The 14880-nt window shown below is 50.2% G+C and overlaps 2 protein-coding genes across 3 annotated transcripts in view; one reads left to right on the top strand and one right to left on the bottom strand.

Annotated features, from left to right (window-relative positions):
* The window catches only part of LOC142565836 (mblk-1-related factor 1-like), a 189202-nt gene that overhangs the window by 91497 nt on the left and 82825 nt on the right, over positions 1-14880 (top strand). The gene's annotated exons all lie outside the window — the stretch shown is intronic.
* Positions 8565-10412, bottom strand: LOC142565837 (uncharacterized). Its single transcript, XM_075676381.1, has 2 exons — positions 10086-10412; positions 8565-9827 (listed from the first exon to the last, which is right to left on the bottom strand). Exon 2 carries the CDS (start codon positions 9275-9277, stop codon positions 8780-8782), a length of 498 nt encoding a protein of 165 aa, XP_075532496.1. The 5' UTR covers positions 9278-9827; positions 10086-10412; the 3' UTR covers positions 8565-8779.

Below are 14880 nucleotides of genomic sequence, written 5' to 3'. Positions count from 1 at the left end.
CAGTACATTGCAGAAAACGAGTACAATTTATAAAGAAACAGAGGAAAAGTAAACCCAAAAATGCGGACAGGTAATACAATAATAATTGGAAATCAAGTACACTATGAACCCAATATTATTGATCAAGCTACGATTCAAGAAATATTTCAACTTTGCAGACGAACGCATCAGCATTAGAGGAATTCGCAATAGTATTTGGCAGACTGTTCCATCATTCTGTTGCGATAAACGTTGGAATACACTTGTCCTGGTTGTTTCTACCAGAATGCCAGTACGGTGGCTTCAGGTAGTCTTGTCAATTTTTATGCTTCCTTGATAAAGTAAAAAAATAAGCTTCATTGCAGTGATAGCCTGCTGAGGGGACAAAACCACTTAAAGCAGTTACACTGACATGACGTGAGTACTTGCTGTATATAAACCTGAGTGCTTTATCTTGCGCTTTTTCTAGCATTTCAATAAGATAGGCTTGGCTGGGATCCCAGATTACACTTGCATATTCAAGAACAGGCTTTACTAAAGATTTGTAAGCTATTTTACCTGTGGTGGTGCCATTCTTAATTTCCGGTGCGGAATTCCTAATTGTTTGAATTGCCTTGATGCATGTAGTTTCAATGTGGTCGGCACATTTTAGATTCTGTGTAATGTGACGCCCGAATATTTTGGTTGTGGCGCTTGTGTTAATTAGTAATAAAGCAAAGAGAGGCACTTATTTTCTGGTTACCTTGAGGCACTTTGTCTTTTTGACATTTATTGCTATGTCCTAAGCGAAGCACCAGTCAGCAATTTTTTGTAATGAGAAATTGGACCTTTCCTGGTCCTTCACGCTGCACACAGTGATGTAGATACAGTCGAACCCAGATATATCGAATTCGACGGGGATCAGAGAATTGTTTGATATAGCGAAAATTCGATAAACAGATATAGGCCAAAAACAGCACTCGCGATCATAACAAATTGTGACTTACCAATTGGAACAGCCGCGAATCGCATAGCATGTGCACATAATATAAAAGCGCTTTATTTCACGGGAAAAAAATCACTAATTTTGGGCTGCTGGGAAATGAAGTTGAAAACACTACACTCAATCTTCTCGAGACTGTCCAAGTGCAAGAGCCCAGTGCCTTCCATTTCGCCGCAACAGCACCGAATCAGGCTGAACGCCGACGCCAGTTCAGTGGCTGTGCACGGATGCGTTTCTTCTAAAACACAGTTGTCCTCGTCATTGCTGGAATCGCCGTCTTGAACACCAGCTATTCCGGTCACAATGTCCTCATCAGCGAGGTCGGCTACCGCTTGAACTTCGCTGTCAGCGTTAATGAAGTCATCAACAGTCACTTCTGACGGGACGGCGCCGAAAAAATTGAACAAGACGCGAAACGCGTTCTCCAAGCACTCATCATCATCTAAAGCTTCTGGAAATTCATCTCCGGCCACTTCAAGGCCTGCCTTGCCGAAACAGTTGGTTACTGTGGCCTGCTTCACGTCGCCCCAAGCTCCGGTAATCATCTGGATCGCACCGAGCAGGTCAATCTTGAGATCGGTTCCCATGCGGAGGTTTATGAGGAGCCGTTGAATAAGTCGTTTCCGATAGCCTACCTTGAATACCTTTATGATACCCTGGTCGAGGGGCTGCAGTCTCGCTGTGGTGTTCGGCGGGAGAAACTTCAATTCGATGTGCTGCAGCTTGCAAGTCGTTTGATGGGCCGAACAGTTGTCTACCAGAAGGCAAACTCGGCGGCCTGACTTGCCCAACTCAGCGTCCCAGGCCTGCAGCTATTCAACAAAAAGTTGACGTGTCAACCAGGCCTTCCTATTAAAGCCGTAGCGGATGGGAAGCTGTTTACAGTTCTTGAAGCAGCGTGGTGACTTGCTCTTCCTGATCACGAATGGCCGTAGCTTGCACGAGCCGTCCATGTTGGCTGCAAGCAGCACCGACACACGCACTTTGCTCATTTTACCGCCGTGACATGAGGTTCCACAAAGAGCGAGTGTCCTATTCGGCAACATTTGACAAAAGAGACCAGTTTCGTCTGCATTGAAGATTTCTGCAGGCGAAAACTTCGCAGTGACCTTTGGCCACTCCTCAGAAAGCCACTGCTGCATCTCCTGGCTGCTGACAGCCCCACTTTAGCCTGAAATGGCCTTTCCTACAATGCCGTGGCGGTTTTTAAACCGTTGCAGCCACCCAGTGCCACCGCAAAAGTTCTCTTCGCTAAGAGCCATAGCAAACCATTTGGCCTTTTCGATTAACATCGGGCCATCCACGGGAATATTTTTTGCTCGGATTTCAAGAAACCACGTATAGAGTGCCTTCTCCACTTTGTCAAAAGCAGCAGGGCGCACACGACACGCTCCTGAGCGACTTTCCTCACCTGGTTTAAGCTCGATGACCTGCTTGTTTTTTAACAACGTACTTAATGTACACCGCTGAATGCCGAATGCGTCTGCCACGGAGGACTTTTGTCTTGTTCTCGACACGCCGGATTACCTCAAACTCTCTTGCAAAGTCGAGATTCTTCCTCTTTTTTTATGTCCGCGGATGCCATAGGTCACCAGATGACCGCATACACACGGCACGTTGAAACAGGTAAGCACAAGAAAATGCGCGATGCGCAGATGGAGCAGTCCGAGCGGCAGTCAACGGGGCTGCGAAGGAACGACAAGAAAGAAAAGAGCGGGGAAAAAGATCGGTGGAATATGCCGTCGAAGGCGCGACTGCCGCTTCACTATGCTTCGTTTTTTGAGCCCTCTCCGGCAGCGACCGTGCCGACCCTCACTCTCTCTTCCTTTCCCCAGGAAACGTGCCTTGGAAATGTCGCCATGTCTCCATGCCGCGCACTCTCTCTCTCCGCTGAGCTCCAATGGCCTTGCCCAATGCACACGCCGGCGGTACAGGAGTAGTGAGAGAGCTCGCGCCTGTAGGGCGCCTCTGCAGGGCGCCTCGCTAGGCGACGGCCGCGCATGCGCAGAGGAGGAGCCTTCCGACTGACTGCGGAAGTGTTTTCCCCTGAGGACCGGACACGAATGTCTTTGGGAAAAGCGCATCTTCCAGGGGCGTGGTGTGGCGCGGCGTTCGATAGATTGAATGTCCGACAAAAATGGAATTCGATATACTACACAATTGTCCCATACTTTTACATAGTATTTTCAAGGGGGTAATCTGTGTGTTCGATATAGCCAGTAATTCGAAATATGCGGGTTCGATATATCCGGGTTCGACTGTAACGGTTATCAGCGAATAACCTCAGTCCCTGGGTCTATCTCTACATGAACAAATATTGACGCGTGCACTTGTTTATCTTTCTCGGGTGACCGCTTTTTCACTGGCTAACAAGGGTAAACGTTACAGTTCAGCGCAGGACGTGCTTGCATGTAACGAAAGTTTCTGTAATGATATTGATGGTTCTATCCGTTGTCGCCGAACCTTGTGTAATCGGGTTATATGCGAGACATGAATTGTGTAGTACTTTCTGGAAGACACACGGGCACCAGCAATTACCATATTTACTCGATTAGACCTAACGCACACCCATTTTCTGTGACTACGAAAAGGGGGAGGGAAAACACCCTTGATTGTAACGTGCACCCATTTGCCGTGACCTAAAAAAAGAAAGATCCGCACCTCATTATTTCATACAGAAATACAACTTTCTCTCATTTGGAATAACAAAGATTTACTCCCAATGCACTAAAGGTGCGATAAATAAGGTCGCAGTTTCGCCTGAAAGGCAAAGCATTAATTGCGATAGCAAATAGTGGACAGCAATATGAAAAGTAAGGATAGTACTTTTATCGGCCGTATAAACTTTTTAACATTCGCTTACTAACTAAATTAACAAGCATGGGGTCACGCGTGCACAAGCAAGCATGAATATGTCTCACTCAATGACCGTGGAAACTTTATCAGAATGCTGGAGTGAGAAAGTGCGGTAGCAGGAGCGAGTGAATTGACCTACATGTGACCTCTCACTTCAACGTAAACTAAGCGACGAGAACACAGTGAGGTGCGCCTAGGTACGTAGACCACGGAGGTGTAGACTGTCTCCATCGCAGATCGCTTTCAAGATAGAGGACGCACGGCCGTGCCTACGCAGCAGCCGCTGGAGTAGAACACCTCTCCTGTTTCCACCAGTCCTGCACGCATGTTTTGGGTACTCCGAACGCCCGTGATGCGGCCCGATTTTTGCCCATCTCCCCTCATGTGATCACTTTCCTTTTAATTGCTGCACCACGAACACTCGGCATGTCTTCACAGTCTGCACTTCCATGCTGATAGAGCAAACGCAGAAAACGGGAAAACGGATGGTGGACTAACCTGAACACACATACTACAGCACATGGAGGAAGCTAGGGCAGCTAGGCTTGAAGTGCATGCAAGGCAGCCGTTTTGAAGTGCCGATGGCGATATAGTAACACAGGTTTAGGGTAGTACTCAATTCTAACGCGCACGCAGTTTTTGCACCTGTTTTTATTGGGAAAAAAGTGTGCGTTAGATTCGTGTAAATGCGGTATTCTGGAACGTTTCATGACTCGTGTATAAAAGGCGACGCATAGAGAAAGAAAGTCAACAAGAGGGGACACTCAGCGAAAACTGGCAACAGGAAATACGTCGCGCTAGTATTAAAGGGACCCTGAAACGCTTTTGACGATTTTCTACAAACATATTGAGTCGTTAGAGTAGGTCCTTCTGATCATTAATTGACACATCTAAGTGCTCCGTGTAAAGCGTGTTTAAAGCGTTAAAGCGTGTTAAAGCTTGTTAATTTATTATAAGGTTTTAAATATGCACATCGCTGCCGATCGCAGCACACTGCTCGGCGGAATTTTAAGCCGCCCCTACCCATATGACCGAAATCACCCATACGACGTCAGTGGGGCGAGCTATCCAATTGGCTGACAAGGGCGCGTGATCGATAATTTTTCCAATTTTATGGTAAACAAATGATCTTCGTAATAGTTGCAATGTTAGTTAATTTGTTTTTATGAAAAGAAAGTAACATAAAGAGAATGCACAAGAATAATTTTTCAGTACACTTAAGCACTTCCGGCACACAGCGTGTGTCGTCTGCTTGTGTTACAACATACTCCATTTTGAAGAGAGCTCCGCGGTCAGAGTCGGTCTCAGTCTTTTCGCGAGCACTATGATTCGACTTTGTTGCCTTGTGGACTGCAAACGTAGCGACTGGCAATATGTCAAGCTGCGACATCGTGTCCCTCTGCAAGGCAGCGTACGAGCGAACTGGCTGCTGCGCATCGGACTGCCGCTATCCGATCGGCGCCAGGATTTGCGCGTTTGTGGCCGTCACTTTACACCGGAAGATTACTAACGCAATAGCGTTTCCCGAGTCCGGTATTAGGGAAAACGCAAGCGCAAGGGGACAGAGTCTGGCCGCTTGACTTTGCCGTAACGGGATGAGCCATGAGATGAGCAGAAGGGCAAATGCGAATGGTCTGCACGGTGCAGCCACCTGGTGGCACAGAGCTAAACCATACACAGTAGCAGCAACGAAGTGTACAGTCGCCGACCGATTTTCCGGACTCCAAAAATTCGGACATGCCCGATTATTCGGTCAGCTTCGCGGCACCGCCATTCTCCCCATAGACCATAATGTATAACAACTGCCGAAAGTTCGGACACCTTGCAACCTCTCGTCTGATTTTTCGGACACTCCTTTAGCCAACTCGGTCGAGAGCACCATGCACCGACTCTGACCGGTGCATGGTTCGACTTGCTGAACGCCATTTTTGTTTTGAACGGAGCTTCCTTGCTGCCCCACGAAGTGGCGCTACTGGAAATCCCCGCTCATCATCATCGTTCCTGCCTAGTTAGAGCGGCTCTGCAGCAGTTTCGGTTTCAGCTTAGTAAGCCATGTCAAGACAATCCAGCAGCTGATTTGTTTCTTCGCGCAAGACGCTGCAAGCAGGCCGCGTTTTTCGTTTGTGTGACTGGTGTTGGCACGGTGGTGTTTGCTTTGTGTGCTGTGTCGAGGTTTCGGTGATCCAACGCGGCATACGTAAACATCGCGTCAAGGGCCTAGGGCGCCGACAGTGCCCGCGCAGACTGCGCTGGGGAATGCCGGCAAGCGGGTGCCGGGAGGCCTAAGATTGGTCGCCTTCCGATGTGCTCCCTACTGACGCGGAAAATGTTCTGCCGAGACCTGCGCAGTGGTGGCATTGCGATTCCGGACACCGTCTCATTTGACAGTTTCATAGATGCTGACACTGCTGTATTGACATGCGCAGAACTTGACGACGGCAAGATCATTCGTCAGGTTTCTGCTGCACCGCCGGACGATGACTCTGAGTCGGAAGATGACGCACCATGTGCTACGCTGCCGTCGCATGCGGAGCGTGTACAAGCAGTGACTGTGCTTTCAGCTGCCAATAGTGACCGTACGACCCATAGAGTTTCCTACAAAATTACTAGAGGGAACTCTGGCGCTGCAGTCGTTGTCCTACCATGGGAATGATGGGAAGTACATGGATTTGTCTGATCTTCGTGCTTGTGGATTCAGACGTTCTTGTGGCTTTGTATATTACGCTATATAAATCTTATTGTCGTATATTTCAGCGCAATCTATATTCTTCGAAGTGTAGAAGACGCCGGGGAACGCGTACAATTGCTATTAATTGCAATGATTGAGCTTGTTTATGTGCCCAAATCGAAACGCACCAAGCGTCTCAAAGCACTGGCATGCCCGCGATAAATTCATAAGTGCGTTTCATTCGCTTGTCGATACATGCATCCGTGGCTTAATGGTTTCAATATCAGGCTTCTGTACTAGAGTCCTGTTGTGTCGGCAGCGGCAGGCAAGCGGGGGGCCCCGACCGGGCGAACGCGCGGCTAGCGCCGGCGCAGGAAGGAGACACGGAGCAAACTGCTCCCGATGAAAACCGGAACGAAGACTCGGCCGACCCACGGCCGTTTATTACTTATAAAGGCTTCACACGCCAGATGACACCTCCAAGTTTGTCACATGACAGAAGGGGGGGCGCCATCTAGCTAAACAACTACAACCCATACATGTACGATGACAGAGATCTGACAGGGGGCGACACTATACTACATCATCCCCCCCCTGGAAACAAAGTAAACATACAGTGAAACGCGCACACAACACGCGCACTTAAGTCCAATGGCAATTTCAGTTCGTTCCCCCCCATGTTCACACACGCGCACCAGTCGTACACAAAGCACGCACTTCAGTCCACAACAAATTCAATCCGTCCCCGCCCAGGTTCACATACACGCGCACCAGTCTTGGGCACCATAACACAGGCAGTCACTCAAACAAAGTCTGACAAGGAACACGGCACAAAACTCACTGCACCGCAACAAGGAGCACTTTATACCTGTGTTATTGAAACATGTGGACTGTCTCCTAAATGTCACAGCGAGGCCCCTAGCGGTGGCATTTCGAAGACTGCAATACGCTCTACACTACAGAAACAAAATCATCGAGCCACGGAGGCTGTTTTCTGTCACGATGAGGACGCGTGCGTACCTCAGAAGAACTTTGGGGGTTGCGACGTGTATCGGTCGACTTTAAAGACCCAGTCGTCCCACTATTTCCCTCCCCCTGGTTGGACAATTGAATGTGGTTGTCGCTCAAAGCTGGAGAGGGTTGCCCAGGAAGCTCCTCTCGACGTCCCAACAAGTCCTGGGAGGCTACCGATTCTCCTACGGAATCAGAGACGACTGCTGACTGTGTAAACTCGGAAGTGATACAGTCAGACGGACTACTCAACTGAAGCTTATGACTCTGAGAAGACGCTGTCGCTACAGACGAGTCATCGGAATGACTATCCAAGTTTGAATACGAGTACAAAAAATCTTTGTCACTTGTACACAATGTACTACCTGCTGAACCCTTTATCACTAGGGTTAACTTGGACACATGCCGCATATTCCCATCACTGAGTAAAAAAGTAGATGGTCCTATCTGGGCCTTGACTTTACGAGGTTTACTGTACTTAAAAAATCCTTTCCTGTTAAATCTTATTCTGACGGTGTCTCCCACCTTGATACAAGTTGCCTGAGCACCTCTACGTTTGTCTACGTACTGTTTAGTCTGCCACTGTTTCTGCAAGACCCTTTCTTGAACGTGAGGCACAAGACTGTCCTGTTCCCGTAGATCTACACAGAGCTGCATAGTTCCATCCTTCTTGCGCACCACGACGAGTGGAGACACCCACTCAGAAGCCTCGACACGCTTGATGTTGTCGCAGTCCTCGAGACGTCGCAATTCATTTGTGACCTGGTCACGGAGAGCCAGGGGTAGTCTGCGCAACTTTGAAGATGCTGGTTTCGCATCTTGCTGCCGATGAATTCGGTGCACACAGTTGTTGACGAGACCCAACTCGTCACTGAAGAGGTGATCAAAACCCGGAGGCACACCTGTGGGGTTCTGTACTGAAGGAAGCGATGGTACACGACATGTCAGCGACGTACCGTCGATCTGTATGCCCAAGCGTTGGATAGCGTCTAAACCCAGCAGTGATGTTCCTGTAGTCGTTACGTGGAACGTGACGGAGCATGACCTTTGGAAAAACTGGACAGTGGCTTGAAACAGGCCTTGAATGTTGATGCGTTGCTTGGAGAAATTTCTCAAGTCCACTGTTGGTTGTGACAGCCTGTGCTGTCGACCAAAGTTATTTCTAAAATCTTCGGCCGTCATGCATGACACAGACGCTCCCGTATCCACTGGCAGTCGCATGGAGACGCCGTTCACTACGACCGGAACTTCCAAATCTTTTTTAGTTTCAAAAGCGCTTACCGTCAAGACAGACGCGGACGGCTGCCTTGTGGAAGTTGAAGACAGCGTCTCTGCGGAAGAGACGTGTTGAACAGTACGGGTTTTCCGGCATACTGATGCAAAATGGCCCAACGTGTGACAGGCGTTGCACCGCCGGTTCCTTGCTGGACAATTCTTGTACGTTGCAATATGTTTCGTGCTGCCACACCGGTCGCATGCACCACGGTTCCCGGAGGAGCCATGTGCGAAATGTCGGCCCTCTTGGCGGCCTCCCGGACTACGTCGGCCATCTTGGCGGCCTCCCGGACTACGTCGGCCATCTTGGCGGCCTCCCGGACTACGTCGGCCATCTTGGCGGCCTCCCAGACTACGTCGGCCATCTTGGCGGCCTCCCAGACTACGTCGGCCATCTTGGCGGCTCCCCGGAAGAAGTCGGCCATCTTGGCGGCTCCCCGGAAGAAGTCGGCCATCTTGGCCCGTCGACGGAACGCCAAGTTGAGATGCCTCGATTCTTCGTACATTTTCGGAGCCGAACGCGCGGTTCGCTCGATGAAGGGCTTCTAACGAGCGTCCAATTTCTTCTGCCTTGTCCAGGGACAGGGTTTCGCCATGAGCCAGCAACTTTTCGCGAACGCTGACGTTCGCTACCCCATGTATGATTTGGTCTCGGACGCGCTCGTCATAGCTTGTGCCGAAGTTGCACTGTACCGCCTTCTCCTTCAATGCGGTCACGAATTCCAGGAATCCTTCTCCCTCGAACTGCTTTCGGCTGGTGAATTCGTGCCGTTCCGCCAGGACATTTGTTGACGCGGCGAACAGCCGGTCAAGCCGCTGCAAGAGTCTCGGAAACTCTGACGCTGGCGGGACCGCATCACTTGACGTTGACGCTGCGCCGGTTGACTGCCTTGCTGCTTCGCTTGAAGCTGACGCTGCGCTGGTTAACTGCCTTGCTGCTTCCTGCTCCTCGTCTGCAAAGTACTTCCGTTGTCCCTCACGCCCGAGAGCGCTGACGAGCGCGGACGCTCGTCGCGCGTCCGTCCAGTCGCCACCGCCGGCCGCTTCGAGGTGGGCCTGAAAAATTTTTTTCCATCGATACCATGGAATTAACGGTGGCCCGGGCAATTCCAGAAAAACGGGAAGGTTCGCCGTAAAAGACGCCATGCCCGGTAGCGCGCAGGAGACAGTGCAGAAAACAAGCCGGAGCTCGCAGCAGGAATGGGGCACGGAAGAACAAGGGGGCGAGTAGGCCTAGGCTCGGAAGCCTCGCGAAGCCAAGTGCGTCGGCGGTGTTTGCAGGCCGTGCCGACACGTAAAGGACGCTTCACTTACGAAGCTCGCTGGTTTCCCGGGGCTTCGGTCGGAACCGCTGCGGGAATCCCATCCTCGTCGCCAAAAGATGTTGTGTCGGCAGCGGCAGGCAAGCGGGGGGCCCCGACCGGGCGAACGCGCGGCTAGCGCCGGCGCAGGAAGGAGACACGGAGCAAACTGCTCCCGATGAAAACCGGAACGAAGACTCGGCCGACCCACGGCCGTTTATTACTTATAAAGGCTTCACACGCCAGATGACACCTCCAAGTTTGTCACATGACAGAAGGGGGGGCGCCATCTAGCTAAACAACTACAACCCATACATGTACGATGACAGAGATCTGACAGGGGGCGACACTATACTACAAGTCCCTGTGTTCGAATCCTGCAGTCGGGCAATTTTAATGATGTTTATTTAATTATTTATTACGCAATAAACTGTTGAAAATGACGAGTTTACTAAGTCACAAAGCCGTTTGAAGCCAAAAAGGACGAAGTTTAGGCAAATCCATGTACTTCCCATAATTCCCATGCTGGGACAACCGCTCCCATTGTAGCTCACGTAGACACTAGCGCCAGAGTTCCCTCTAGTAATTTTGTAGGAAACTCTATGGTACGACCCTCTCCGAGATTCAGGCTTATCTGATTGCGCGTAAACGGAACAGCGTGCATCGGCGCATTCACGATTTCTTCCAAGCCTACTGCCGAGCCCGAATAAGTGCGTGGAAATAAAGGATTTCATTTTTTTTTCTTAATCTGCTTTTTCGGACACCTGTTTATTCGGACATTTTCGCAGTACCCGTGAGGTCCGAATAAACGGTCGGCGACTCTATTCTTTGCTGCTGGTGTGTATTTTTCGAAGGAGTGTAATCATGAACACGTTGTTTTTATAAATGTTTAAAATGTTTTACACTTGTTTAGAGCAATATTAGCGCTTTGTTTGGCTGGTTAAGCTCTGCACCAACAAGTGTACGGACCGTGCAGACCGATCAGGCCGCTCAAGTACGTCTACGCTAAAGTTCCTTCATCAGCTTGAGTTTATGCCTACAGTCATTTGCCGAAATGACCAGCTTGCCTGTGGTTACCGGAATACAAGACACGTTCGGCGCTACGACAGAATGCTCGCAACGCACGCTGCTTCGATAGCTCTCACTTGGGGTCGACTGCCAAGCGGCTAGCGGAGTGGTCTCGCGCGGGCGGGGGCGGGCTCCAAAACAACCGGAAGTGGACGATGTGACGTCGCATCGTGACGCTGAACCAGTGAAGGCGGAGCTTAGCCCCGCTCGCTTGGCGAACGAGTTGAGGAGGAAAAGCATGGCTAGGGAGGAGGGTAACTTCTAATCGCTTGTATCTCCATCAATACGTAACGCTTCACTTAAATTGTGGTGCGAATGTTCTACTTAAGCTGTACCCTACGCGTCTACAAAATTTGTCCGAACCGTTTCAGGGGCCCTTTAATGTCAACCGTTTGCTACCGCGAGCATCGGAAAAAAAAAAGAATGTGAAAGGAAGTGAACAGACATTGTTTTATTGTTTTATTATTTCCTGGCAAAACTAAAAATATCTGCGTACAAATTAAGTTATATACATAGTGTCAGGCCAATGACTCTCCAGATGCATTCATCATGCATCAGACACGCCGCCTAAGTGAACGAGCTTCGCGTAACATTGTGGTGGAGGTGGAACGTTCCCTTTCCTTGCCACGGAGCTCCGAAGCGTCCGCACCATCGTCTTCACAGCCATAGCTTCCGATGGAACCATCCTGTCGCCACCTACACTGCGGCCCCAACCACAACGTACCGTATTTACACGATTGTAAGTCGGCCACTTTTTTAAAATTTGAGTCTGAAGTTGGGGGGTCGACTTGCAATCGAAACCAAAACATGGCCCCGCCAAAAAAGCGAGACCAATGGGAGCTACAACGTAGTTACAATTTTATGTTTGCTCTATGACCTTACCCATATCTTTTCGCTATCCCGCGTGTTTGTTTGCTTTTCGGAAGGGTTTTGCAGCATTCTTGATAGTTTTACAGTGCATGCAACACTCATGGGGGGGGGGGTGTCGATAGTTGATGGAAACGCCGCTGTTCCCATTTGCGGCGGCACCCTCAGAACGGCGGCGCTTGCGGGGAGTATCGGTTGTTCATGGAAGAGCAGACACTGCTCGCGGGTTTCTCTTTCTCTGTTGAAAGGTATTGACGGTTTGCAAAAATACTGTTGCGCATGCGCGAACATGGCTGTCACGAGCGCCCTCTACATGGTTAGGTAAAAGAAGCAGACGAACAACCAACGCAGCTATAGCGCGCTATATGAGACGACGGTTTGTGGTGATTTTGATCGCGGTATTTTCGTGAAAGGGACGGCTCGTTGTGTTGCGAATTGTGCACAAAGTGTTTCACTAGCAAACGGAGCAAGAGTTTATTTCGGTTTCCGTCCGAGAAGAGCTATCCGGCGAGGAAAGCAGCATGGATAAGCGACGGCCGGAGATGCCATCACAGCACACAACTTACTCGTTCCTCGCAGAGCCGGTTCTCATCGCGCTATTTGCTGCTACTGAATTGTTATATGCCAGCGCTGCGAGCTTATTTCGCCCTGCAAGCCCCTTAAACGCAGCCGCATTTTGCCGGAATAGGGAAAGTTCAAGATGGATGAGGACGGACAGTGCTTGCTAACGCGCAGTGGTGTCATGCAGTTGTCGCTGACATGTTATTATACTAAACATTACAAAGTTATGTCGAAAGTGCGCCTCATATGACAATCAGCGCCTAGTACTACGCCACTGAAGTGATCGAAACACACCATTCGAGGGCAGTTGGTGTGACCGACGGGCAGCGCGGAGCGACCACCATGCGACGGAGTTCGCCTGGTTTGCTCTTTTCTGCCGACGGTGTACAGATAGCCAAATGTATTTCTTATTTAGCCTTTTAATATTGATGCATGAGTTAAAGAGCTCGCAAAAAACTATGCATTCAATTCCTAGCAGAAGCTTCTTCGTAACCGGCGACACCCACGGCCAGCGAGCGAGGCCTACCGTCTTCATCGATGGCAATTAGTGCATATACAGTCGAGAAAACGGCGCGTCGTTTGAGACATTCCCGTATTTGCCGTGCGCGAAAAAAGGACCATCGTAACAAGTCAAACAGCTCCGTGAAAGTTTGCTTTGTTCCAGATGGGCCATATTAGTAGGATAAACTCTCCTAAGCGGAACATCACGCTCGGCGCGCTGACTTTGTCGGCAGCCGCCGATCGCTCGAGCCGGCAGGCCTAGCTCCCGGTTGTCGAAGCAGCAGCCGACGGCGCTTGTAATGAAAATGGAGCGGGCCATGAAGTGTTTATTTTCGGGAGTATTTTAGCGTCTGCACGATTATGTCGCGGTTAAATGAACGCAGAGTTGGTTTTCTCTATACTCTGTCGGCAGCAAAGAGCAAAGAAGGCTAGCAGCCTTGCACGGTGGTCGCTGCGCGCGGCCAGTCTGCGAAACCAAGTGTGGACACTCGGCGACACATCGGCAGTGTGTTTCGACGACGCGCACTCCGCTCTTCGTTGAGAGAGTACATGTCGCTCGCATCAGTCCCGTGCTGGCATCAGCAGCCCCCAATATACGATATTTTTAACGTAATCGTCCTTCAGTGCCGATCGAGCCTCGATGAGCCTGGCGAATAGTGGCAATTATAGAAAGCAGATATTGCCACACGCGATCAGTTTGAGTGGTACGCTTCCAGAAGTCGGAGGTCTATGACATGTATGAAAACTGGAACGGCGTCTTCAATGATTTTTTGACGTCATGAACACAAGCGGTTGCCGCGGCAGAGGCCAGGCAGCAGCCGAGAAGCGAAACTCGCTCTCTAACCACATACTCTCGCACGCAGAGCACTACAGCTTTGCCTGTTGTGCGCCAGGTGCCGCTCACTATTTTGCAAACCGTCCATTGGCATTGGTTTGACGTGTTCCACTTGACTGCCGACTACGTGCTACTTCTATGCTTCCCCAGTCGTCATGAGTGCTCCAGGCCCACTAACCGTTCGGCACTCGTTCACAGCAGGGTTCAAGAGGGCTGCCATCCTTTACGCCGAAGAAACAAATCACTGTGCAGCGGGCCGCAATTTCAATGTTTCTGAACGGGTGGTGCAAGAGTGGCGACTGCAGCGAAGCGAAATTTTCACCTGTGACGGCAACTGAGAAATTTCCCACGTGCCGAAGTCTGGACGCTTTCCGGAGCTGCAGGCTAAGCTTGCGGCGTACATTGCTGAAATGCGTGATCGGTCCCCGCCAGTGAAGTGCGACATGGTCATGAAACAAGCCTGGACATTCGCCTTAATTTTAAGGCCTCGTTCCGCCGTGAGTACAACGAGTTGCTGGCGGCAGAAAACCACGAAATTACGCCAACTGGACCTGTCAAAAGAGCCTCTCTGACGGCTGCGTGTTGTTGAGTGAATTCGGCGTGGGCTGCTGTTCCACAAGATGTCGTCGTGCGGTCGTTTGCCAAATGTGAAATTTCGCTGGACCACGACGCGCTGTGGGACCGCAGCAACGATGACGATGGCAGCACTAGTGAAGACCAGTAGTCCAGTGACCATGTCAGCTACTAATAAATTTTAGTTATCGAATGCGCCCTCGGGTATGCTCTCTCTCTCTTTTTTTTCTTTTTTTTTTTTTTCTGTCACGCGATATGGGGGGTCGACTTACTTACAATCGTGTAAATACGGTACGTTACGGTTGCTAGTCTCCATGATCCTGGGACATTCTCTGCCCAGAATGACGTTGACATCGACGACTGGCTCAGCATGTATGAGCTTATTAGCCAAATCCACCACTGG

The sequence above is a fragment of the Dermacentor variabilis genome, unplaced genomic scaffold (genome assembly GCF_050947875.1).
Source record: "Dermacentor variabilis isolate Ectoservices unplaced genomic scaffold, ASM5094787v1 scaffold_12, whole genome shotgun sequence".
Classification (NCBI taxonomy): domain Eukaryota; kingdom Metazoa; phylum Arthropoda; class Arachnida; order Ixodida; family Ixodidae; genus Dermacentor; species Dermacentor variabilis.
This window is presented reverse-complemented; position numbering and strand designations above follow the sequence as displayed.